A 27,960-nucleotide genomic window follows, 5' to 3' on the forward strand; every position below is an offset into this window, starting at 1 on the left:
CTACATCTGTGTGTGGCTGTTGCCCACGCGACAGAAGTCACAATGCTGTGACATGTCTACTATGAGATGTATATTACAAAGTAGTTAATATTTTTAATGTGGTTTAATATACACCAAATCACACAGGGTAAGTACAAGATACCGACTCCACTCCCGCATGTCACCTTATTACAGATTTATTTATTTTTAACGGAAAAGGGAGTTACATTTGAAACACTTTGAAACACTGATCACTTATAAAAGAATGGATGAAGTCACCTTTGGTCAATCCAGCTTGGTAGGCTGACAACTACTGTTTGGGGTGTGAAGGAGCAGAGAAGAATTTTTTGTAATAAATCTGTCTAGTGCTTGAGCATTCAGGGTTTCTTCAAAAAGCTGTACAGGTGAGGGACGAGGTAATCTTTGTAATGGCCGTCAATGAAGCCTTTCCCACTGTTGTGCACAAACCAGCACTGCACGTTAGTCCCAAACACACGGTCTGTCCTGTAGTCCTTCTGCAGTCCCCTGTGAGGAAGAGGCCACCCAAAATGAAGGTCAGGGCATGACAAGTAGATGAGAAGACATCATTAACCCTGCTTGCTTCTGGCACTGCAAAGTGGCGCCTTCACTGGCAGAGTGGAAATGACCACAAATGCAATGAATTTCATGTTTCTGTGACTGCGTGGGCCTTTTGTGGGCATCCCAGGCACTTTTATACGGTCTGTCCAAGATGAGATGATGGGCAGCTACAGGGCCAGGACTGCTCATGCCCAGGTACAAATACAAAAGAACCCAGCTTGCATTACTGCCCTGAGTGTCTTGCCAAAAGCTAAAGCCAGATTATTTGTTAGCAGAGGGAAAACAGGGATTATTTTCCCCTCAAGATCCTTAAAAATTATTAAGCCTGCAGTCAGTGATGTCATTAAAAAGAGAAGAAAGATTTAGAAAGAGCAATACAGCACATTATGTCTACCTGGTAACGGTGAGCTTGTTTCCTTTCACTTCCATGGTGGCTTGTGGTTTTTCTGGAATTTGCCCAGGTCTTTGGTGGTGGATATACACTTCTGGTTCAGCTGCGAACTGACCTGATCAAAGAGAGATTCAAAGCTCTTCGCGTGTACTAACTTTTGTGGCTGTGATGTAAGCTGCTGCTGGGCACTTCTGAAAATCCAAACTGGCTGCTGGAGGCAAACCACTCTGCATGGATCACAGCATTGTGTCTCCAGCTCTATAGGATCACCCGCACAGGGCGGTTAAAAAGCTCTGCTTCTGAGCCAGTGAACCTCTACTTAAGCAGACTGGAGCTGTGAAGGGAAAACCACCTCTGCTGCACTGGGTTCCCACATCTTAAAAGGAGCCCTGGGCGGGTCCAGGGCTTGGAGGGCTCTTTTTCCCCGTGGATTGAGCCCTTGGCTTTTGTTTTATACTCTTGCCAGAAAAGGGAGAGCTGAATTACAAACTTTTTCACAGACATTTCAGAAAGAAGAAAGAAGGTTTGAGGCGTTTGATTCAGGCTTGTTTTCAACTCAACAGATTAGCCAGGCTGGGAAAGCCCCGTGACAACATGACCAAGGCTAGCAGGCCTTCTATGAAAACACCCTCCACAGCTGGGATAAGGAATTATCTCCTGGCCCCTGATGTCCCACAGAGTCCTTGGAGCTTCCAGTCCATTACAGAAATCTCCCCGATTTCCTACTTGAATGCTTTTCATGCCTTCTCCATCAGGACTCAGAGATGGCTGATTCACCCAAAGATCTAGCAAAAACCCTTCCTAGCATCCCCCTTGTCCCAGCACCCAGCCCTTACCTATCAGCCCATGTGCTTCAGGAGATAACTGGTTTTCAGGGGGGATGTAGATTCCCAGGAAGTCAACGTTAACTGGGTGATTCTTCCACACGCGGTGCAGCAGAACCATGAAGGACATTTCCTCACCCACGGTGATAGTGACGTTGCTTTCCTTCTTCACCGATATGAGAAGTCTAGCAGGGACAAAACAAAAATAAGTCTCAGTTCTACTGCCCATGGGGCAGCTCTCAGGCCCCTTGAGATGCTTTGGGGCATCCAAAGCTACTGTATGAGGCTAGGAGATAGGACAGGCCCCAGGAGAAACCCATAGCCCTGGCGTGGTCCCAGAGGTTTGGCAGGACATTGTCTAATAGGATACTTCATGCCCATGTTCAGGCAACCGAATCCTGCCCTACAAATCCAAGCTCTTGTGACAAATAATGAAATTTAAGAAGTGAACCCACTGCCTACACAGGTGTCCAGTGCTGGAGGGTGTCCAGTTTTGCTGCCAGCTGTTAATCTGCAGGTGAAGGTCTCTGGGATGTTGTGAGTCATCTCGCATCTATTGGTGTATATCAGGAGCCCCTTGGGTACCTCAAATAATACGGCGTGCTTATGCTCAGGCAACTGAATCTTGGTCTTTGTTAATACAGTTAGCAGCAGGGAGAGAAATTCAGCTCTTTGTATTTGCTCTTGATGAATTTAATCACCCTCTTGGCTCTGCTGCCTAATCTTCATTAAATTCATAATCTTCATATTGAGACCTCATATGGGTAGCTAAGATGCACACACCCAAATGTAGGCACCCTGCAGCCTGGATCCCACCCACGGGTAGATAAACCCAATGCTGTGTTGCAAACGGTCTCCATGGGGCAACCAACAAATGCTCAGCAACTTACTGTTTCCGAATGATGTGTCCCGTGTCAGACCAGGTCAGCGCGATGCTGTAAGATCCATCCTTCAGCGTTATTGTCTCTGTGTTGATCTCCACTTTCAGGCCTTTGGTTTTGAAATAAAACCCAATTTTGCCAAAGTAGGTGTTGAGTTTCTTATTCTCTGCCTTCTTGGCCCCGATTAGCTGCCCGTTGACAACAACTCCTGTGAAGAGCAGAGAAAGAAATGTTGCCTGAGTGTTGGAGTACAACCTAGAGTTTTGGGATTCTGCTCTCAGCAGGGAGTGCCATGGGATCAGCCGAAGTGGGACCCCCCTCTGACCCCTCCTCCTAACAAGCAAAGAATTTATCAGATCACCTCCTGATGGTACTATTCACCCCTTGGCATATTAATTTGGTGGGAATCCATGCTAGGTCTTGCTGGTATTATGAGTCGATTCATAAGCCATTCAGTCCCTTGTGTGACAGGTGAGAGGGATGGGCAGTGGAGGGATTTCCCAAGCATTTTCACCCTTCTGGACAAAAGCAAACACTGCCACGCTTTAATAGGCAAACCCTGATTGTTGGGAAGGCGAGCACATGAAGACAAGAAGATTCAGCCTACAGTGTTTTAAGCCACCACCATTTGGAGAAAGCAGGCAGAAAAGTGGATGCCAGGAGCCAGGTTCTACCCTCTGCCTGTGGTGGAAGTACCCTGGAAACTTGTGCCTCGGCTTTAATATGGGTCAGGAGTGACCTTAATGGTATGCAAGTCGTTAGTGTTTAATGGGGGCAGGCAACAAGGAAAAAATCATGGAGCAATTTATGTTCTGGATGGATTTCTGGAGCTCTCTAGTCCAATCCTGCATTCAAAGCAGGCTTATCTAGACTGGGTTGCTCAGGGCCTTTTTCAGTTTAGTGCATAATATCTTTAATGATGGGGATTTCCTCATGTATCCTGCCCCCCTTTACAGTATTTGGCTGTCACACACAGAATCACAGAATCACAGAATTTCTAGGTTGGAAGAGACCTCAAGGTCATCGAGTCCAACCTCCAACCTAACGCTAACAGCCCTCCACTAAACCATATCCCTAAGCTCTACATCTAAACCTTATGGTGCGCTTTTCCTAGTATCCTCTAGTGTGAATTTGATATGTTTCAACTGGCTTCTGTTGCCTCTTTTGCTTTTGCTATGCATCTCTGAGAACCATCTGGCTACATCTTTGCCTTCTGATTAGGTGTTTGTAGACAGCAACAAGATTCATCTTGAGACTTTGAGTATTTTTAAAATAAATAAATAAATAAATAAATATATTGATTGGCCACAGCTCTGTCAGCCCCTCCCTGTACATCCTGTGTTCCAGCCCCAAAATATCTCTGTGGCCACCACCGACTTTGGTCATTTTTTGTACTGGCAACCCTCAAATTGGACACAGTAATCCAGATATGGAGGGACATAACCACTTCCCTCAATCTGATAACCATGCTCTTGTCACCGTGCATCCTCCTTGTATACATTTTGCCTGCACCCTTTCAATACTTTACAGACCTGAGGGAAGAAAACTGTGCCATAACTTAAACTGCACTTTTTATACCCTTACCAGTACCACGATCAGAAACCAAGTTGAGGATATCTCCAGGCTCCGAGTTGATATTAAAGCAGATGTTCCTCTGGCTCTTGGGCAGGTATATGATGAAATGTGGGTCGTTGTCCACTGAAACAGAAAGAAAAGAAAGGAGTGTGATAAGCAGGCCGGTACCTGTCCTGGAGGACACAAGCACTGCTCAACTCTTGGTGGTTTGGTGGTGGCTGGCATCTGACCATCTCCCTGTCAACATTCAGAGATATCCACCCCTCTGCTCATTGCCTACAGGGATATTCTGGCCAGCTTCCATTCATTTACTGGTGTTCCTCACGTTTTGGAATCATTTAGCTCTTCCTGTATGCTCAGCAAATCCTAGCCCCTTGGCCAGGATTCTCTTCACAGAAAGTGGTAACAGGTAACTTTCAGGGGGTGAAGGAGCTTTTGAATATATTGACTCTTTTGAACGTATTAAATCTTTTGAATATACTGAAACTCTTGATCAGAGTCAATCTTTTTTCATTATTCTTACCAGCTCCTTTGTCTTCTTCAGCTTGATGCCAGGGCCCATTCTGATCAGCATTTCCCAGAACACAAAATTTCCAGTGCAAAATACTTGTGTAAGATGGGCAGGTAACTTTGCCTCAGTCCCCTTCTTTTCCAAGCAATTTCTTGACTATCTCTAAGTCTTAAATTAACCCTTGATCTATGCTGGGGAGGGGTTTGATAGCTCTTTGTTTGATAGCTTTGTAAATACACCCATTTGCATACAGGCATAGTCACAGAGTTACTGTAGTAATACCACTTTTATAGGCAGTGGTTTTCCCAGATGGTTTGTGTAAGAAGGCACTGAACTGTGGCACAGGCCCAAGTGTTAACAGGATCCATCCGTCACCAGAACATTCAGAGATTTTTATCTACCACAGAGCATTTGTGCTGTCATTTACAATGGCAGTAACTTTACGTTGGCTTTGCTGCTGCAGTGAGGCTGCTTGCAAGCTCAGTGAAAGCCTTAGCCTTGGGGAAGCAGGCAGCAGCAGATGGGATCACTGGGATCCTATTAGGGTCTAAATTACTCTCCCTCTTGTAATGTAGGGCATGTTTTTACAGAGTCATCTATTCCAAGTCAAAATGACTCAATATTTTAGAAAGAAAAGCTTAAACCTCAGGCGTTACATGGATTTGCAAGAATTTGATGGAGGTGGCTGTGATCTGGGACACCCATGGTTGTGCCATGCACAGACCTTCAGCAAGGGCTGTATCGAGTGCCTTTCACACTGATGTCCTCTGCAACTGTTGTGGAGTAGCTTCATCAGCTAGTCACAGCAGTTGATTTATTCTTTTGTGCACTAGCCCTTAAAAGAAGATACAGCTTGTATACAGTACAGAAAACTCAACAGGGAAAAATAGGACAACCAATAGGCACCTCCATCATCAGTGGAGGCAGGACCTTTGCTAAATTGCCGTGTTTCATTTTACTTTATTCCAGTTGTCCCAGATGCAGTTTAAGAGCTGGTTTAAATCATTCATGGATGCTCAGCATCATGTCACCAAAGCTGGAATTCCCAAAGTGCCCAACAACTATGATGATTTCCTTTATTTGTTTTTTGGGTAATGAATGTTGCTGTCTGGTACTTCCCTGCAGGGAAATGCTGTAGCTTTTACCTCTGTTTATGCTCACAGCAGACACCGGAGGACTCCTTTGCTCAGGCATGAAGCTGACTGGTACAGCTGTGACATTGGCCCAGGCTGGGATACCTTTATTATTATTAGGTGCATTTGGAGTTAATCCCAAAGTGCCTGTTAAACGACAGCCATAATTAGATTTTTGTTAGTACAGACATTTTAACAGCATAATTTTAAAAGTAATGCAGTGGATCAGAGCCTGATGTTCCTATACCAATGTAAAGCAGGCACAACACTATTACTACAGGCAGATTTATGTACAATTAGAATGGGTTTGCTCCAGCATCACTGCCAGAGAAACATGACCTGCTTACCGGTGCAATAAAGCTACATGTAAGCTATTGGTGAAAAATGCAGCCTGACATTTTAACCCTTACTGAATAGGCCCCACTTCAGCAAGGCCCTCAAAGCAATGCCTTTAGTGTTCTGCCATATAAACAACTGCATGTTTAAAATCTAGCATGCAGTAAAAAGCTGTGCTGACTTTGGTCCTGAGTCTGGGGTGCCTGAAAATAGGTATGTCTGTTTCTGCATGCCCTAGAATGGCCCATGTGCAACTGCAAATAAATGCAAACATTTAAAACATCATCCCCTACGTTTCCCATTCTGCTAGAAGTTTCTCTTCCTTTGCCATAGAGAAGAGAAAGTAACGTGTCACCTCTCTCCCACTCAATTCATAAAGCTTTCAATTCATAAAGTTTTAATATTCTGGGCAAGAGCCAGAGCAGGCACATCAGCGAGCCATGCTATGAAGGGTGCAGGGGGGAAATGAATTAGAGGACAGCAGGACAGTCACATCTTAAACCTTCATGGCTATATCTTCCAAATATCTCAACATCCTCTCTCTTGAACCCCTAATGCAGATGCTGGGTTATTTTTACTCAGCCAGTGTTATTTCTATTAGGACAGTTATGTGTGAAGCCAGTGCAAGTAATAATGGAACTAAAAATTGGTCATAACCGCAGGAGTTTCCAAGCCATATTAACCCTACAGACTGTTAGGCATGAAGAAACTATCCTATGCACAGCTCAGTTTTGCAATAAGACTATTCTGATAAAAGAACAGTTAACTAATCCTTTGAAAAGTGAGTTATTTTGGTGGAAGCCACTGAGTCTGTCTATGCAGACAGTGCAGCCCTAACGAGAATTGTATAGGGACAAACAGAAAAGTCTGCTTCGGATTATACATATGCTTGTATACATAAACCTTTTGGTAGAGCCTGCATGTTTTGCACAATCAGAAACACAGATTTACTCTGATACAACTTTGATAAGTTCTGTCCTCTGCTACGGTTCAGGAGTGCAGATGTTTTGACCCTAATTTCGGTGCTGTTAAGTTTTGACTATTCTGTCACACGCTTAAAGACACAAGGACCTAATGATAAAATCACTTAAGTCCTTTGCATCTTGTAAATCAAAATAAACATGATCTGAATGTCAGCTGGTGCCATCTGTAATGAATTCTCACTGTAATACATGCCAGGTCTCTGCTGAACTGTTTGATAGTCATGAGCTGTAGCACCCAGTAACAAACATTTCATTTCTCTTTGGGTCTCAGCTGCACACATTAAAATTGAAAAGACATATAAATGAACTAGAAATTAACAACTGGCAGACATAAAAACCTCATTTCACCAAGTCAGCATCAGGACATCTTTATAGGCAACCAGGAGTGTGAGGACTGAGCATGCTGGATGTGCCTGGAGTTTCCAAAAAGTCACAATCACTTTGAGTGTGAAATGCCAGATGGATGATGCTGCCTGTTGCCCTTATGTAGGTTGTTTCTTTCCTCCACAGCCAATTTTAAACTCTCCCACTTATTAATAAATTGTAAATCACCAGACTTAGATGCCCAAGGAGTTGATCTTTTATTTTCTTTCTTTTTTTTTTTTTTTTTTTTCTTCTACTTTTTTACTGGCAGTGTTTTCCTAACAGTAAGAGTTGTGCTTTTTCAAGTCACTGGCTGATGAGGGCACAAAATAGCTGCTGTTAGGTTCTGCAGGGAGCGCATGGATGGACAGGGATGACCCACAGGTGACAACAGCCATTGCTTTGCGACTGGCTCCATCATCTAATGCCAGAACAACCCAAACCCACCTTGTTTGGCTAGTCCTAGGATAGCAGTAAGGAGGAACATGTGTTGGAGTGATAGATTTAAAGGAGTAATCCAGAAGTTTAATTAATAAGGGATTCTATATTGTTAGGACAACTCAGATTCCACGTATGCTTGTGGCTGATTGCTAACAACCTTGGGAAACTTCCAAGATATGAAAGTGGTGATAAGACACAGTTTGGCCAATTCTACAGCTTGATTCAGTGTGGGGAACTAGACTTATCTGCCCCAGTAACAAGACATTCAATCTGTTACAAAACTGGTTTATCATGAAGTTCATCAGTGCAATGTCAGCACATTCAGCCCTCACTGAATCCGATGGCTCCAAAGAGCACTTGTGCAACAGGATGCTCTCAGAGTGGCTGAAGATTTGGTCAGCCTTCCCTGAAAATAGGGGCTGTCCTAAAAGTACAAATACTGTGACTGAACAATCAACACAGTTATTTTTAGAGATACGAGGAGAACAAATCTAAAATGAGAGGTAGAGTAATGGACAGACTGAGACACTGACCTGAGCAGCAGCCCCTTCTGGGGTCTTTGGGCTGGTCTGCCAGCATTATCTCGTCTTTCTCAGAGTTCTCTATCAGCATGGCTGTGAAGGGGGTGACAATATGATGGTCAAGGGACATCTGCAGGATGGATTTGGTGATGTTCCTCTTCAAAGCTGCAGTGGGGGCTGTGTTTCTGGGTGGGAAATAAAACATAAGGAATAGTTAGTAGCTCTGCATGCAAACTGCTGTGATTATGCCTCCACAGAGCAATCACAGAACCAAGCTGATAGGATCCAGAGGTTGCAAGAAGGCAAAGCTGAGGGCTCATATGAACACAGTCTATATGAGAAGACTATTCTTGGCTTCTGTGGCCTTTGGGCTGGACTCAGAGATGCCCAGTCCCATCTTCTGATCTCAACAGAAGACCTCATTCTGCTTTAGGTGGGATTCATCAGACTTCCTAAGGTCAACGGGCTTCATCCTGAAACTGTAGCTCTTACTCAGGCTCTAAAAGGCAAATGAATTTCATTCACCCAGCCCCACAGCTGCATCTAAGTCTTATTCCTCTAATTAATTGCTCTCAAACCCTATTGCCTGATATCTGTGAGTGTTAACAATAGGAGTGTAAGGGTCTGGAGGTATCACCTACCTTTATTTTGATTTGTTTATCTTACCCATGTGAAGCCCATCTCCCTGTGGTCTCAGAGAGGACCAGATTGCTCTCCAGTTTCCCTTCCCTCCCACCACAGATCATGTTTCTCCTCACCTCTCTGCCAGCATCTGGTTGACAGTCAGATAGGCCCACAGCTTCTTAGTGAATTCAGGATCTGCATATTTGTCTTTCTTCATGAAACCATCCAGCTCTTCAACATCTCGCAGGGTTTCCATGACAAGCTCTGCATTTGCCTATGGAATAAATGAGAAATTAAGATGATGGAGGGTGAGCCAGGTGAATGGGGTGGCTCTGAGGTCCCCTCCTTGTCACCTCTTGGCATGGATGGCATTAAGAACCTACTATGGCTTTGTCCATGGTTACGTCTAGATCAGAAAATCCCAGCAGTGTTGGCCTGATGGCCATGGGGAGGGGAGATATGGCAAGATGGTCTTCTGTTAAAGACACTTTTAGTGACAGTGGATTAAAATAGGTAAAGCTGCTGTTAGCAGTAGCCAAAGAAGGTGCTACCGCATACCAAAATAAGAAGCAGCTTTTCCTCTGCTCTTAACAAAGCTTCTCTATCCTCTCCTCAGGCTTTGTCATGTATAATTCCTCCTGAGCAACAGAAGCCAAATTCTCCTTTCTCCCACAGGTCCTTGAGCAGCACTATGTTTTGGTTGGGAAGGAGATTGAACATGCTTGATTTTTGCAACAAATAACAAATGATGACTCCCTAGCCCTGTAATAGTGTGGATATTTTGAGTCTCCTCAGAAAGAAGGAGCTGGATGTAGTATTTCCTCCCAACCCCATTCTGCTCCATGAGGAAAAACAGCCCTGAAACATGGGGAAAGTCTCATTGCACATACCATAAGGCAGAGCATAAAAGGCCAGCACTAGGACATCACCCCGTAGAGCCACCAGCTTGAACTCCCCAACAGTGGAAGGTTCAGCCATACACAGAGCTACCTTAGGGAATCTCCCCCTGCCCCTCCACAAGGCACAAAGGAGGACTCCATAGTCTTAGAGCAAAATTCCAGTTTGCAAAAGGAGACCATATGCATGAGTGAATAAACCAGCTCAAGCCCCAGGAGCAGGTATCCTAGAGAGCCTCACTCACTGCTGTTGCTGTGACGATGCTTTCCAAGTGCTGCAGGTTCTCCGTGTCCACCTTCCCAGCCACCACAATCTCTGAGCCCCCAAAGTAGTTGTGGAAGCTGCTCTGGGTGACGTCTGACACTGACTCCTGTGGGTAGTTGAACTGAATCTTCTTCAAGAGCGGGGTGGAGACCTGGTTGTAGAATTTCTGACATGGGAGGAGACAGAGAAGTGAGTCTGTTGTACCCAAAGTAACCCTCCTAAGTGTGCCATTCCTACTGAAAGGAGAGCAGGTGACGAAACTGGGAGCATTGGTGGGCAAGGAGATCTTTCCCTGTCCCATTGGATGCAGAGTCCTTTATAGTTAAGCCTTTGCACATCTGTATGTGGGTATGGCATGGAGGTCTGGCCCACGTTCTGTGGAAGTCAAAGGATGGTCATAACCACACGGGCTATTATTACAGAACTTGTTTTCTGCCTACAACTTGACCACAGGTCTATATGAGCCTGCACTGATTACCACGTTGGTCAGCTCTTGGCTATTATGTAAGACAAATAGCTGCTTCCCACCTAATTCTTGCCCAAAATTAAGTCTCTGTGTCACTTGTGTTCACTTCTGAACTGTGGACTGTCTACCCTTTGCTGATCCCGTTGTACTTGGCTGATGTGAACTAGGATTTGCACACAGCTGGGGTTAGCATATGGGACCAGAGAGGGAAAGCAGTTACCCATACAATGCCACGGGTGGCAGCCATCTCCTACTAAGGGGCTGCACTCCCAGGGCTCCCAGAGCTGAAAACGTTGTGCAGCGTGTCCTGTCACACCTGTCCTGATGAAACAAGTGAATTGAAATGGAATAAGGGTATAAACAGCATAAGGAAACAAGAGTTTGTTGCTGTTCACAGACTTGGAGCTAGAGCCTCCTAGAACTGTGCACTTTCTTATACTGGTAAATTTTGGACTAACATTTAATATTTATGTTTGGGCATTTTCTAACACTGAAGTGGCCTGAGGTAAAATCCAGGACTTAATTTTAATTCAGATGATCTATTTTTTGGTTAGGACCGTTTTACAGTATATAAATCCTACACTGAGCAGTACAGTAAATATGCATTATAGATGCTATAAAAATTGTAATTAGGAGCACTGAGCTGTTAGAAAAAACTGGGTCCTCAGTTTCAGAGGCAATGGGCAAGAAATGCACCTTCATTTGGGCAGAGGTCTCCTGATTTCCAAAAATCCTCTGGGCCATGCCACGGTTGTCAGTTGCAATTCTCTGCAGGAAATCGTAATCTACATCAAATCCAATCCCAAGGCAGAAGAGAGAGAATTCATCCTTTATGCTCTGCTTCACATTCTTCTGAATTGTAGTCAGCTTGAGCTCACCTTTGAGATACACAAAAAAATGACATCCATATGAGCAATGGTGGAAGTGAGAGTCTCCCATGCAGTGTCTCTGGTTCTCTCTTAATTATAAGGAGAGTCTAGACAGCTAGCTCAGATGACAAACTTCTATAAAATAAGGTCAGATAAACCCTGTCTAGAGTGACATTTGGGCTTCTCCCAGATGGAGATTAACAAATCATTTCCACTGAAGACAATTCCTTTGAACAAACTTTTTGGTATATGATGATATATTCTTTGTCTATTCAGGGCTTTTACTAACTGCTCAGGGAGTCTGCCATTGCAAAGCATCCAGACTTCTCCCAGAACTCCTGCTTTAAGCTCGCTGAAGACTAAGACATCTTCATATAGGTTTGGTTTGTCACATTTACTGTGTCTTATGCCACCATTGACACAAAACCAAAAACAACTTACTAAAACAAAACAAAAAAAAATTATTTTATTTTTTTTTAAACTTATTTTTAATGGCAGTTTGTCTAATGGGCTGCCATCTTGCACTGATGGATTGATTCTGACCTGTGTCAAATTCAACCCAAATTAATTTGCTTTCTGCCTTATTTTTCTGATTTCAGTGTTTCACTTGGGACTGCATAGATCTGTGTGGGCTGAGATCACTGGAAGAGGAAATTTTCCCTAAGGTTGTTGTGCTTACCTCTCTTATAGAACTCATGCATAGTTGCAAGAATAACCTGCATAACATAACCTGCTCATCTATTGAAAATTTCTGTACAAAGCCCCATGGCATCTCTAGCACTTGGCAAAAGAGCAGCAACCCATTGGAAGAAAGGGGAACAATTTTTTTTTAAACTTACTGTCAAAGTGTCTATGTGCTGCATGCATTTGTCAGGTTAATCCCACTGGCCTTTCTTCTCACTTAAAGCAGGATCCTTACCTACTGTTGGGTCTCCGTCAGAGACCAGTACAATCATGGAGACTGAGTTAGGGTCCAACATGCCTAAATTTTGAGCTTCGTTGAGGATGAATGTGGCTCGGAGAAGAGCTTCATTGATATTGGTGCCTGTCAAAGACATAATTAAGAAAACAGGTTTGATAATTTTTGATGTTCTTGTCAAATCCAGATGAGTTCTGAGTTTCTAATGGAATTAATTAGCATGGACAAAGACCTGAGATCAAGGCAGCAAACCCCCTCCTCTGTGATGCTTATGGTACATCTGCTAGCACTCTAGTTCCCTGAGGAAACAGAAGCTGAAAGGTGTTGCATGTGGGTCATTGTGTTAAACAGACCTTCTCCATTTTTCTAATTCATAATTATACCATGTATGGAAATTGACAGAATCAACCAGGTTTTACATCTCTAGTAGAAATAGCAGCTTAATTCATCTGCTGTAATACATCTACTCTTGAGTTTGTTCACCAGTGTGTTACTTTTTTCATACCAAGATATTGAAATATATGAATACTTATATGAATGTATACACACTTGTATATACACACACATACACATTTCGCACTAAGTTCCATGAAGAGACCAGATGTTGATACCCTTTTTCACCCCAGGCTGTTGTCCACAGCTGGGCCACCCCACCACTGCCAGCAATTCCAGTAGGACCAGAATGAAGCCTCCAAAGGCTGAAAAAGGCAACTGTCCCTCTTTACCAGACAAGGAAATAAGACACAAAAAGGATGAACAGCTTGCACAGGGTGGCACTTACTAGATTATGGTGTAGTCTACAATTTACAGGCTTTGGGTTAAGCGAGACCTTGCTTCACAAAGCCATGAGATGGCCATGGTCTTTTGTATATATTTGGGGTCTATAAGGCTGCAGATAAGCCCTATAGAGTAAAGGTAGCTGTACTATGGTATAGTAAAGCAGAGGTGACACACCAGCCACAAACATACCTCATTTTTGGGGCATGGTATTGTGGTGGTGCTAACAGGGCAGAAAAAGGGTTTACAGCTCTTCTACTTCCTCCCTAGTCTCACATCTGTCATAGTTTATTCAGGGGAAGGAGATGCCACTCCATCCCATAACACAATAAAATGGAAGCCTTGCTCCCCTTTAGCCTCAGGGCATGGGAGAACATCTTAGGAATCAGACTTCTTTTTAAGAATACTCCACCAATCTGAAGGTTGTATTAGATACCCATTTCTGTGATACTTCCAAGAGCACCTTGCAATCAAAACCTCATACCCCCGTTGGGATGGATTGTCTGGATGTACTTCTTAGCGTCTTCAACCTGTGCTGGGGTAGCTGAGACTAAATTATCTCTCCAGCATCGGACATTGTGGTTGAAGTCAATAAGAGAAAATTGATCAGCAGCACGGAGCTCACTCAATATTGCCTTCATGGCCTCAATGGTCTGAAAAGAGGAAATTCAAAAGATGACAAGTTTAAGGTCCTGTTACTGAGAACATCTTCTTAGCGTGGCTACAAGCAGATGCCTCTGATGAATAAGAATGTGAGTACTGAAATCCAAAATAACATCTGCTCCCAAATCTCTTCTAGTTTATACTTCTCATGCAAAGTAGAACATTTCTCTAATGAAACACAGAAAAAATGCAATTAGCAAGAACAAACCCACGTGTCTCAACCTATCCTTGCTTAATACCTGTTAACAAAGGCTGAGGTAAGAGAGAGAAGCAGTCTGTGGGACATTGTTGTCCAGGTGAAAGGAATTACTAGCTCAGGAGATTTAGCTCTGCCCGCAATGCTGTCATTTTAGGCTGGGTAACATCTGTTTGAAGATATGTGATTTCAAGAAGTAACAATTAGCCTATATCCCAGTTTTGCAGCATTGATTTCCCAAAGGAAGCAATCTACCAAGCCTTAGTATTACACTCTGAAACAAATTCAAATATACCTAGATCATTCCAGACAAGTGTTTGTCTACCCAGTTTTTAAAAACCTTCAGTGACAAACGATCTACAACCTCTCAAACTCCCCTCTCAGCACTATAAAGTTTTTTTTTTTTTTTTTTCACAGAATCACAGAATCACAGAATTTTCTAGGTTGGAAGAGACCTCAAGGTCATCGAGTCCAACCTCTGACCTAACGCTAACAGTCCCCACTAAACCATTTCCCTAAGCTCTACATCTAAACGTCTTTTAAAGACCTCCAGGGATGGTGACTCCACCACTTCCCTGGGCAGCCTGTTCCAGTGCCTCACAACCCTTTCAGTGAAGAAGTTCTTCCTAACATCTAACCTAAAACTCCCCTGGCTCAACTTAAGCCCATTCCCCCTCGTCCTGTCACCAGGCACGTGGGAGAACAGACCAACCCCCATCTCGCTATTTTGTTGTGTTTTGTTTTTTAATATTTAATATAAATCTTTCCTGCTGTAAATCCATCTGATTCCATCTTATTCTACCCCCCTTGGTGGACATGAATGTCAGTTGCTGGGTTTTTCTTTTGGAACAACAGCTTGCATACTTGAATGCCAATTACGTCTCTCTAGGTCTTTTGCAGACTAAACCATCATTTTTTGTTTGTTTTTTTTAATTTTAATTTTATTTTATTTTATTTTATTTTTTTTTTACCCATGGGCTATGTTACTGCTGTTCAGTGGGCAATCAACAATTTGGCCACAACTTTTTGAAAGCAGAGATGTAGTACCTCCACTGAGGATTTACTAATGGAAGTTTGAAAAAAAGGGGGTTCAGAGTCCTTGTAAAATGTTTTGTGATGTGTTAAATAAATTTTTACTGTGGAGCTAAAATCCGTATTCTGATGGCAATATCTCTTCCTTACAACATGAAAGGAGAATTACAAATAATGAATAAAATAATGAAGACCTTGATTCACCAAATGTTCACCAAATTCACTGAGACTTTTGACAGAGTAAAGAATCAGCCTGGTAATTCTGAGTGGCAGTCTGCCACAGAGTTGTGCGGTAAAGCACATGGGAAAAGTTGGCAGGAGGTTCTTTTAGTCAAACACTTACTTGTTTCATTTTCAGTCCCCACATTGAGCCACTGACGTCTATAACAAACAAAATGTTTTTGGGCAGAGGATCAAGATTTTCCGGAGCAAAAAAGTGAATAAAATAGCCATTAAAAATCTGCAAAATAAAATAAAAAGCTTCACTGTCAAGTGAGCTATATTAAAGATGCCAGGAAACTCAACACAACAACAGAACAGAAAATTATATTCATCTTTATGGGCCAAATCTAACTTCAAGCTCTGCACATATTTGTACTTGTAGCCTTACACCATCTATCCTCCATAGTCTTTACTGTTAATCAAGAAAAGCAGAGTCCAGTTCTTGGACAACTACCATGCACTGATGCACTGGCATGGGGATGAATGAAAATGTTTTTTAAAAGGCTGTTCTCTCTGTAATAATTCTACCACATAATTCTTCTTCATAACATAAAAATAGTGATGTTCTGTCCGTCTCCTTATAATATATTAGTACAACTTCCAATGACTGTCCTCTGATTCAACATCTATTTATGAAAGACATTGGCTTGTGGACAAGACAGAAATCTGCTCCTGACTATATGTAGGTCCACGCCTTAGTCATAAATTAAGTAAATCCATTCTGCTCACTTAAAATCTCTCTGTTCTTTCAATTGGATACAGAGCCCTCTCTCATGCTTGTTCTCCCTGAACATACCAGCACAGCTTCATTTCTGCCTACTGAACTGCAGAAGGAATACAGTGATGATGTTTAGCACAGTTTGTCTAATGACAGCAATTTTTGTATTCACCGATCTCCCATCCTGGTTAAACAATACTTACTTCTAACTCTCCACCTGTTTTTTCTCTGTTCACATCATACTGCACCACAAAATTTCCATCCACTGCTGTGGATGAGCACGTGGGGCATTTTCGTTGTTGAGCCATTGTTGGCTTGAAAGAAACATGAGCCTGGAAATGAGAAGTGATCATCAGTTAATCAGATGTTGTGTGAAAGGTAGATCTTTGAAATGAAAAGAGTTCATCAATTTATGAAATATTTTACAGAAATATTTTCTTCTTTCTTTATTTACACACTTGGTGTAAGTGAGAAATTAACTTTGTCACTTCATAAGAAAAACTGCACTAAGGTTTGCCTGGACATGCTGATTCAGTAGTAGCAACTGTGACACAAACACAGTGACCCACCTCTACAACACCAAATATTTATATGAGAGCCAGGCAAACCATTTCTAGGAGGTAATATGCTGTCCTATTTAGCATTTTCCTAGTTGAAATTATCCATAATTTTATCATTTTTTTAACTTTTTTTTTTTTTTTTTTGAAGAAGTGTGAGCTTGTCATTTGTCTATAAATTGAGTAGTAGAAATTATTCTCAGTCCTGTGACTGGTTTTGCAGGTTTTATGTTATTATTTCTCTGCTTTCACTAGATAACTAGATAATTTAAGATAAATTTCTTAAGACATAATAAATATATCCAGAAACAAACTTTCCCATACACTCAGAGTTAGTGCTTGTGCATCATCTTCCTTATACTGTAAGGTCTTTGGAACATGTGAAACATCTTCTCTGTTTCATTGATCTGAATACTCAGGACTATTGGCAATATTTTGCTATATATCCATTATATATGTGATTAAGAACATTGCCATGACATTAAAGGTGGAAAATGACAACAAACATTGCCTTTTGACTTGAGAAGAATGTGCCATAAAAGCAGCTGAATAGGACTTTGAATTAGTGTTCGCTTATTTTCCTTCAAATTCATGATTAAACTCTCTCTGATGACATCTGTTAATATTAGCTCTGAATTAGTTTGCTAAACTAGGAATGTGAGTGAATGAGACATGAAGCTGAACCTGGATATCACGGAACAGTACTGCTGGATATAGTGTTATAGCAATATAAACTGATTTTGGGGTCTGAGTCACATACCTTTTGTTAGATCTGTGTCTAAGAGTGAGAAGAGGTGTATCCCACTAGAGTCATTGCTAGAAAATTCTACTCTGGGAGGGTTTTTCTACACACAACAGCTATGCTGAAGATAGCTAGGCTAGGAATGTCAAGGAAAACAGCATTCCTAAAATAATTCCCCTTGCAGATGTTCTCAGTTGAAAATGAGGTTAGGGAGTTATTCCAGAGTGGTTATACCACTCAATATTCATCACCTACCTTTTTCACATCCAGCAATGCCTGTGTACTGCTCTTTCAAAATTGCAAATGAAAGCTTTGTGCAAAGATAGGCAGGCTACTTGCTGTTTCTGTACTGCTCAGTGATATTGGAGCATCTTGTACATACAGCTAGGTAGCAATAATGAAAATACTATATTTTTGTTATATTTTACCATGCGTGTAGCAGGTTTGAGGAAATAGCATACCTGTGTAGTAACATATGTGAAAACTGAAGTTTTCAAGCTATTTCAACTCTGTAACTGTTACCTTTTTCTCTCCCTTGGAGATGGTGGTGATTCCATCAAAATGATCTCCGAGGGAATTGGGAACATGTACATAGCGAAGTCCTTGAGGCTCAATAATGCGGACATCCACCTAGAGGCAGGAAGGGAGGGCATTTAGTACAGTCCAGCGCCGGTGTTGTACACAGTGGGTATCTCATAAGCTACCCATAGACAAACTCCACAAGAGGAGTGGAATCCTCTTGAGAATGTTTCTGTAGGGCTAATGTCATCTGGGGTGGGGATAGCAATACTGAAAACAAATCATGATGGAAAGATAAAAAAATGCATACAAAGAGTAGAAGAGTTTGTTGGAAATGTTCATTCTTTCTCCTCCTCCCTCTCCTTGTGGCAAGCACTGTGACGGGAGTCAAAGGTGATATTCTGGAAGCAGAAAAACATTAAATGTCTCTGCCTAAATGCTGTTTTTTGTACTGAGGCCAGGAGGAATGTTAGGTGATGAGTCTTCCTCTCTACATATGCTGGTGACAGGACAAAGAGTATTTTCATTTTTGGTTGGATGGCCAGGGTGATCCTCTTGGCCTGAAATAAGGGTGTTTTGTGGTTTTGTTTCTGAATAGCAAGTAGGTCTACTTGGAAGCAGGATATGGTGTCCTTTTCAGACTAACTCAGGCCTTTGGAAAACTTGAAACAGAGGAAATATGAGCAGCAAGGAAATGTGAGCAGCAAACTTTCATTTACAGCTTGTGTTGAAGCCAAGGAAAGCGGAAGAATGCATTTATGATACAGAACCATAAGAACAGCCAGATGGAAATACCCAGCTAGCCCTGAATCCTGCCTCTTGACAGATGATGGAAGACATCCTCGGACGCATATAAGAAAGAGGGTAAGAATAAAACTAATTATCTTTTGGCAGCCAGCTGTGGAGGAACTGTCATTCAGAGAACATCTGCTATCATAGGACACTGTCTCATGAAGCTGGGGTTATTGTAAAAAGCCCTATTCTGAATGAGTAGCACATGTTGTTTGTTTTCCTTTTGTCAAGGAAAGTTTACACGAGGGTATATATGGACCAAATCTTGTTTGCTCATGTCGTTGTGACGTGAGTCAGTCATGATTCTGGAGGTGCCCAACCAGGTTAGTATAAGAGGAGGAGGCAGAACACATTTGCTTTTCACTCATGTGGCTACACAGCTTTTGTCTTGAAGTGTCTGGTGCTGGCCTGTGCAATGACCTTGAGGCTATTTGCATCAAGACCACACAAAAGAAAGGATCTGTAGAAGAAATGTCCTGCCGTAGGGCTCACAGGAACTTTGGTGGCCTCCTCAGGGAGGATTCACCTGTGGGGTGCTGCCTACACACAAAAGCTCTACTTTACCTCCATGTGCTTTGCCAAGCGTCCTGGCTTCATGGAAATAACATGCTCATAGGAGCTCAGTTTCCTTCGAATCATTTCCTGATAGTGAAGTTCAAACTGGATTCTTGTTCCTGGAGGCACATTCACTTCGGTTTTGAAGTTTTCCATATCCAAGGCATTGCTCCTGAAAAGTTAGCCGCGGAGTTATTTTGAGAAAATACAAGGAGAAAGAGAGCTTTTTTATGTTTTGGTTTAGAGTTATGCATTTGGTGAATCCAGTTCTAACTGAGGACTATACCAGGGAACTGTCAGCACCACATGTTTTATCGAGCTGAAAACAGAAATGCAAGTCCCTGACAGTTAATTATCAGAGTTGCTCTAAGTAACCAAAACCTGCCTCTCCAACCCTTTTTCCTTCCTAGGGTCCCCCCTCAACTCTCTCCTCTTGGAATAGGCCAGTTCAGTGCTCATATGCGTAAGTTTAGTACAGTATCCATATGCCAAAGTCCTTATACCTCACTATTCCAGCAGCTTTGCCTTTGGCTTTTGCTTGAGAGTACATCCTTCTGGCTTCAGATTTTTCTCGAATCGAGCTGGTAAATGTTATACCATTGACATCCCTAGGAGATAGAAGACAGTCAGTTTGTAAAAGAAAAATTTCACCATCAGTGACTGTTTTTCTACTTCAGAAAAACACCAGTGAAATCTAATCTCTTTATAAGCTGGTGGGAAATAAATTAATAAGGCTCTTGCTTAACCCCAAATTAATGTTTTCTGGTACGTCTTTGTCTTTTTCCCTGCCTGCTTTATTTTTTTTTTTAATTTTATGTAGCCAACCCTCTTGCACTCTGAGGAGGAACTGCACTCCCTCACCTCCTTCCCACCTTCTCCATCCTTTGGAGAGGGCAGGTAGTTACTCGTGTCCTGGCTGTCTAGAAATAGGGCTCAGTACATGTCTGCCAACCAACAGCTGGCTGCTTCCTCACTGAATGAATACGGAACCAAGCTACCTTATTTCTGTTTGGTCATGGCTCTCATTTGGGTCTCTCCTTTGATCTGGTGCCAATTTGCACAAGACAGGTAGTCTATTTGAGACTTATGTCCTTTTGTCAAATTTTGTTGACATTGGCCAATGGCCCAACAATTACCAGGGACAGAGAGATGGACAGACAGATAATACAATGGCATGAGCCTCTCTGCATTGAGAAAGCGTGTTTAAATTACACCAAAACTGAAAGATAATGAAGTGTTTTGATTTTATGAATATTTTCCTCCCACTATATTCTCCCTCTTTATCGAACCTACTAGAGCACAAAGCTGTTATCTGCCCTCTACTTACATAGTAAAGTTGTCAATAAAAGCTCCTTTGGGAACTTGTACATCAAACACTATGTGCTGGGACCGTTTTGCGTTATTCACCATTTTGGCTTGGATCATAGTGTTGGCCAACCGTGAGGTTATAGTGGATTGGACTTTGTAGCTGTAGAGACCTATTTTGTCATCATCCTCCACCTGTAATTGACAAAACGACTCTATAAATTTGGGACACAGCTAGAAAATATATTCCACAGCAGTATCAACTCCTTTTATAGTCTTGGTTACAAAGTAATTCTCAACATCACATATTGAGGAAGAGGGAGCTTCTATTTTCAAGAAAGGTCATAAATAAAAAAGACCTGAATCACTGAATATTGACCTAGTATTGCAAATGGTTAAACCATATCAGTGGCAGAACAGTATTAAACTAGTATATTAAAATCTGCCTTTGTCTAATCACTTTTGTTGCTTATTTCTTCATATTTACCATACTCTTCTTCCTCCAGGAGCAGTTGTATAAACAGCATTATGCAAACAGTCGGCTGTTTAAAGAAAATAGGTTAATACCCAACCAGGAGTAAAAGCAAGGAACTGAACAAACAAAAAGATTGATTTAAAAAAAAAAAAAAAAAAAAAAAGGTTAACTACAGAATCACTTTATTCAATATTTTTCCACAGAGGAAGGAAAAACTCACCAGATCTTCAACGTATCCCCAGTCGGATGTGCTTCTCTGCAAAAGAAAAATACAGAGAATGTATTTCAGCAGAGCTAAGAGCACAGATTGTGGCTGTTTCGGACAGTGGTAACTATCTAAAAGCTGCTTCCAAAATGATCATAATCAGTTTGAATTCTCAGATGTGGTGCGCAGATTCCTTTTGTCTTATTTTATGTATTTATACGTGGGATCTTGGAGCATGTGATCTGCCAGCTGTGATTTAGACTCTGCCAAAACAGAAAGGCAGCTCTCTTCTTTTATTTGATCATATGAAGAGAACAAGAAAAGATTCTCTTGAGAACATATGTATTCCTTCAAGAATAAAAACATCCTTTGTGAAAACAAAACATACTGGCAAAAAGTCATAGGCAGAAACCCTAGCTTTTAACAACAACAACAAAATCTCTTGTCTTGGGAAAAGTGGAAAACCTCAAATCCCTGAAATTTTTAGCTAATTTTGTTTTTATTTACATTACAGAATATTTATTTATATCACTGAATACCATGTGATATGTGTTTATATATAAATCAATTATGTAATTGGTGTTATATCAATTTATGCACTTTTACATACGCAACGTTAATTCTGTATGTATTGCTTAGATGAACTGAAACAATGCTCATTAATGGTTGTTTTTATTTCCTGCCATAAAAATATTTCCATTTGGGAATTTCTCTGAAGAGGTGGTGACATCTTGTGGCTATTTGACTCATTCTGTTTAATTCCCTGAAACTTAAACTCAGAGCAGTAACCCTGGTATGGGATTTGGCTCACCTAATTCTAGGGAAAGAAGCAATTGCTTAATACAGCTGTCTACATTGGTCTACAGGCAACCTCAGCTCTTCAGAATGAATGGGGTGGTCCACTACATCTGGAAATAGATACCTTCACTTGGTTAAATGAGTCCTGCCCTACACTTCACTGACTGTACTGATTAGGGGATTAGGTGCCCAGTGCTGCTGGAGGTGTCCAAGAGTACCACCTTGCTGTCAGATGGGGCTCCAGGAGGTCATGAGGCTCTTGTAGGTCTTGCTTGTTATCCCACAGCCCAGAAGATGGTTTGGACTCCCTATGCTATCTCACACACTACTAGATGCATACACTAAGGCAACAAAATTAAGGCCTTCAGCTTAACCGAGGATGATTAGGAGCCTAGTTCACATACTGATGGGTAAATTATGAAAATGTACAAAAACAGATCAATCCTATCTCAGTTTTAACTAGTACTTGAAGCTAAAAGGACCCTAACCCACAGAAGATGCTTATGATAACTGCTTTAGTCACATGGTGCATAAAAGACTTGCTCTGCATTTAGTAATTTTGTTTGAAGCTAATTTTTATACCAGGAGAATCTAGAGCTGCATAAGAGGGGATACATGTCATAGCAAGATCATTTTAATTAGATGATTGTAAAGATTCTTTGAAGCCCAACAGATAGACTGAAGGATTTCCATCTCGCTGAGAACACATTCAGGTTCTTATTTCACAGCTGTACAGGTTCCACCTGCAACATTCAGGATTTCAGTCTCTGGAAGCTTATGGCATTGTAGATACCCCCTGCAAAACATGATGGGTTGATCCTTGCACAGTCCATCGTGAAACCCTACAAACATCATTGTACAATGAACTGGGCCCTTCACATCTGATAAAGAATCAGATTGTGAAGAAAAAACTGTTGTCCCTAGACATATCCTTAGGGTAGGAAACATCACACTGTGGGTACCAACTAAGAGTAAACAAACATCAAATGAAACAAATTCAATTTTGCATTAGTACAATGGGGATTTTTAAAAACATTTTAATTGTGGTACCTCAGTACATTGGGGATTTTTTATTTTTAATTGTGGTACTTTTCTGTTTTTCAGTGGGTCTCAGGGTTTCCAACTCACCCACATAAAGCTTTCAAGATGCCCAAGTTTCCTTCCTGATTGTTTTTGTGAGGATGGAGGAAAAGGGGGAGGTGGTGATGGAGACATGAGCTTATCAGTTGTACACGTAGTGACTCCCACAGCTGCTGTTACTGATCAGACATGGGGTGGGCCAACCAACCCCCTAGGATCTCAAAGGTTGCAGAGTGTAGCCACTCCAGCAGGTCAAGAGGACAGAGCTGTAGATAATTATACTTCAGGTTTTAGTGCTGGTGTAGTTACTGAAAACATGGCCTTTGAAGAGACTTCTGTGACATGTGAGACTCATGTTGTTTCTAAAGTGAAGACTTGGGGCTGATATTTTCCTTCACACCACATCCAAATGAACACACTGCATTGAAACAATACCTCGTGCAAACCTAATGTGCAGTAAAATGCGTATTAGGGTAGAGACAAGAAGTGCCTCAGGAACTGTTCTAAGGATCTGGTCTTAATAGATTCAGAGCCATATCTTCAGAGTACTGAGACCCATCTTGTCCTGATATCTGTGCAGGCTATGGGTATTTAGCTCTTAGTATGATCTTTGTCCAAATCACTGTGCATGAATGTTACAACAGCTATGCAATCTACCACAAAAAGATAAAATAAAATATTGGGTGCTTCAAACTGCATATTATTCAGGGCTCCTGACCCTGGCTCCTTCTGTCTTGTCCATGGAGGAAGCAGCCATGGTGTCTAAGGAAGGAGTGCATTATGAAAGGTAATGCATTAAAAGACATTGCAGGGGGGTTAGGTTATCTATGGGATGTATCCAGCGAGTTGATTCCCAGAGAAACTGTGGATGCCCCATCCATGGAAGTGTTTAAGGCCAGGTTGGATGGGGCTTTAAGCAATTTGGTCTAGTGGTAGGTGTCTCTGCCTATGACAGGGGGGTTGGAATTAGATGATCTTTAAGGTTCTTTTCAACACAAACCTTTCTATCATTCTATGATTCTATGATTCCACCCTTTCTCTCCTTCCTCATTTCCTCCCTCTGCTGGTTCTCATGGATAGGAAACCAGGCAGGAAGAACAGTAAAGGAAATAGGTCTGATCTCACAAGTTGGAGTCTCTAGTCTGCTAGGATCAGGACCAGGCCTGCTACAGAACATCCTGCTTTGCAGTCTAGACACACGTGCTGCCGTTATCTCTAAAACAGAGATAACGGTGCTGCTCCACCACACAGAGGTTCACAAGGTTACCTGCATTCCAACCCATCAGGGTTGGAATGTTTTTTGTGGTCTGTTTTTGTGGTCACACAGACCATTCACATACCTGAGACACAGTGGTTTTGGAGTTACTCAGGAACATTTTTTTTAATTTTATTTTTTCAGCAAAATACTTAATATGGTACCTAGAAAACAGTTCTTTCTCTTTATAGCCTATCAGTATGGGCTGCAGAGGACTTCTATTGTCTTCTTGCCAATGGAATAGTGAGCTCACTGCAGGAAAATGTACTGTTAAAGCAATAATTTGGAAGGTAGTCTTCCTCTAGTGAGAGACAATAAATAACTGTGCATCCACTGTTGGCCAAAAGCTACAGTCTCAAGATGGTTTGGTTAGTTAATTTTCATTCATTAATCTAGTTCTTTTCATTTATTAATCTATTAATCTTTTAACACAAGGGTAACTCATCCTGCAGCTGAGATCTTCGCTCTACTGGTTTGCAAAGACTCATTTGATAGGTAAAGAATGGGAAATACTATACGGATGTAAGGAATAACTGGTATCATTAAAAAAAAACGACACTAGTAGAATTGCAAATTATTACATACATATGTCTATATCTCTATGTATCCAGAAAGTCAGGGACAAAGGTAACATAATGCATATGGCACTAATATAGATATATTGGAAAGAAATGATGCCCCAAAGAAATGCAGCTAGAGAGGATTTCTGCTTAGATAGTCATTAAAATATTTAAATACTGGTCTGGCAAATGTGAACTCGCTTAATTCATATTTATGTTAAAATCATCCGTCTTTCTGGCAGTGTAATGGGAGCTTTAGGTGTCAATAAACTACATTCAGACTCATTCAAAAAGAAAAGCCTTAGGATAAAAATGAATCACATTTGCCTGGGCTTAACTTCAAAGATGCTGGGAAATCCAACTTTATTCAAGAAGATCTTTCATATTCACTATACTGAGCAAGCTCAAGAAAGGCAACACCAGAGCTATGGTGGAAGTCAAGGTCCACTACAGTCGTCATTGTTTTCATTCAGTGTAATAAAAGTCAGCATCTTTAAATAACTGATATCATTATTATTTCTGTTAATTACTACCATGCAAAACACAAGAAAACTCCTGCAATGTTGTTTTAAATGGTTCTGTTTCAGAAGCTGACAGAGTACAATTATCTGCAACACATCAGCATGCTGGAAAGAAGTTATTTTTCTTGGTCTCAGACTCTACCGGATCATTTGCTATGTGACACTGTAATGAACTCTTTTGACCTGAGCTAAACATAAATGAATGAACTACGTGCAGCACTGGAAGGTTTGAACATATGTTGCCGATGTCAAAAGTTCTTGCCTTCCATTTTATCATGGAAAAAGCCCACGTATATCACACACAAAATCAGACAAATGTGTCCATTGCTTATTATCTGTATTATGTTCCTACCTTAGGAGCTCAGGTATAAAACAAGACCTTGTGCTAGGTACTACAGAAAGGATAGTAGCTGTTCTCCCAACAAGATATGTGGAGGTCTCAATGTATATAAAGACTTGCAGGTCCCATCTGATTGCACTTTCACAACCCTTGAAATGGAACAAGCTGCTTGGAAAGAGCTCCCAGGGATTATTGCTTCCCTTTTCTTGAAGCATTTCAGGGTACTGTACCTGGTACCTGCCATTTCTTGTCTTGGAGACTGGAGGAAATCCATCAATTTCTACGTCAATCAGGTTTTCCACTTCCTGGAGGAGAAAGAAAGGGAAAGAAAGAGGTGTTGCTGCTGTCTTACAATGTGATTCATCACTTGAATTGTTGTTGATTAGCAGTCTGAGTTCCAAAAGGAATTTATGTCCCCTTGGTGCACATGCAGAGCAGAGGTTTAAACTACCTCAGACCAGAATGCTGCATATTCAAACATTCAGTTTCCTTCTGTGGCCAACTAGCTTTATACACTCTTAAAACATCATGACCTTCACTATCACTTCACAACCTTTTCTTCTGAAACAAGGAGTAATATTTAATATACTGAAATGCCCATAAAAAGCAAGAGGCAGATTACCATTGGAATGGGTCCATCTATGTTAATTGCAACGTTTCAGATACTAATCTCACTTAAAACAGCAACTTTAGAGAATTTATGCTCACACCAGTGGAAACTGTCTCTGATTTTATACTTGGGAATTAAGTTTGACCCACGGTCAGCAAAGGTACATCAGATCTTTTCCAAGTGTAAATCCGCACCGTTTCAATTAGAAGTATGTTTTTTTACACCACAGCGAAACTCTTAATTAAACTTTCTTAGCAGTTTAATTTATGGCAATAAAGAAATTTAAGTTCATGAGTTGCTTTCCAACTTAAATGATAGCATACATGCAACGCTTTGCACAAAATTAACTTAATTTGTTTAAGCACATTGGTATTAAAGTGATACAATATCTATGGTTAGAAAGGAGCACAGAACTTTTTTTTTTCCATAACATTTTTCTAGAATATTTTCTAGAATATTTATGGGAATCATAAACACAGAATAAAAAGCTCACTGTGTCATGAAGAGTGCTGTAAGAAGAAAGAAAAAGAGAATATCGCTTCTCATTAATTCTTTTTTTATTTTTTTATTTTTTTATTTTTTTTACTCTTGCAAAGGAAAAGAAAGCTTTGTATGATCCCTGCTGACTTCATAGAAATATTTTAATACACACTTGAAAGTTGAATTTGAAACAGAGTTTTCAATTCATTTGGAAATAGGTGTAGACACTCAAATATAAATTCACTGGAGTCTAGGGGTTTAAATCTGGACTCAGCTTTCAAGTCAAAACTATAACTAAACTTGTTTTTATTATTATATTATCTACCTTAAGCATTTTCATGCTGTTCTATAAATTATCTCATCTTTCTGCTAATAAATGTACAGTCAATGGGATCTTAACTCTATATTTGAATTCCTGTAACAAAAAACTAAGTTGTTATGAAACTTTGCTGAAATTCATCGTGGTTCATACAGGAGAGCCCATCCACAAACAAAACTAAGTGCTGGATTGCTGCTTATTCCAGAGAAACTGGATCTAAACTACACTGAAGGTCTGAGCATAGAAGCCCACTTGAATGTTTAAAGCTTAAAACCACCAGAAAATGGCAAAGTTGAGTTAAAAATGAGTTGAGTTATGCTAAATGAGTTGAGTTACCCTTATAACATCCTGGCTTTAATAATATTAAAAAACAACACTACGAATGGCAGGAGAAAACCAATTATCAGAACAAATTCCATTTACAGCTCAGAGTAGAAGAGAATTCATGGGGCACAAGCAGAATGATGAAGCAATGACCCAATTCCGCCCTCACTGAAGCCTGCTCCAACTGATCTGGACTTCAGCAAGGAAGGAAGCTCTAGGCCCTCTCTTGAAATACTCACATCTGGGATTTCGTCGATAATGAGGTCAAAGCTTCCTACTTCAGAAATGAGGTATAAAACCATTAAGCAGACCAGGTGCTTCATTTTCTTCCTGCTCGTCTCCTGAGAACAGCCCGCATA

General features: G+C 41.2%; 1 protein-coding gene across 1 annotated transcript; it reads right to left on the reverse strand.

Moving 5' to 3' along the window:
* Nucleotides 1-356: 356 nt before the first annotated feature.
* Nucleotides 357-27,924, reverse strand: ITIH2 (inter-alpha-trypsin inhibitor heavy chain 2; the record flags this gene model as incomplete). Its single annotated transcript, XM_084302362.1, has 21 exons — nucleotides 357-504; nucleotides 953-1,064; nucleotides 1,786-1,958; nucleotides 2,664-2,862; nucleotides 4,239-4,352; nucleotides 5,886-6,020; nucleotides 8,530-8,702; nucleotides 9,276-9,415; nucleotides 10,283-10,468; nucleotides 11,465-11,646; nucleotides 12,557-12,682; nucleotides 13,818-13,986; nucleotides 15,568-15,684; nucleotides 16,368-16,496; nucleotides 17,986-18,093; nucleotides 19,339-19,501; nucleotides 19,833-19,937; nucleotides 20,657-20,829; nucleotides 21,330-21,365; nucleotides 26,099-26,173; nucleotides 27,841-27,924. 21 exons carry the CDS (start codon nucleotides 27,922-27,924, stop codon nucleotides 357-359), a joined length of 2,847 nt encoding a protein of 948 aa, XP_084158488.1.
* Between the last annotated feature and the right edge of the window lie 36 nt (nucleotides 27,925-27,960).

The sequence above is a fragment of the Netta rufina genome (genome assembly GCF_964035555.1).
Source record: "Netta rufina genome assembly, chromosome: 1".
Classification (NCBI taxonomy): Eukaryota; Metazoa; Chordata; class Aves; order Anseriformes; family Anatidae; genus Netta; species Netta rufina.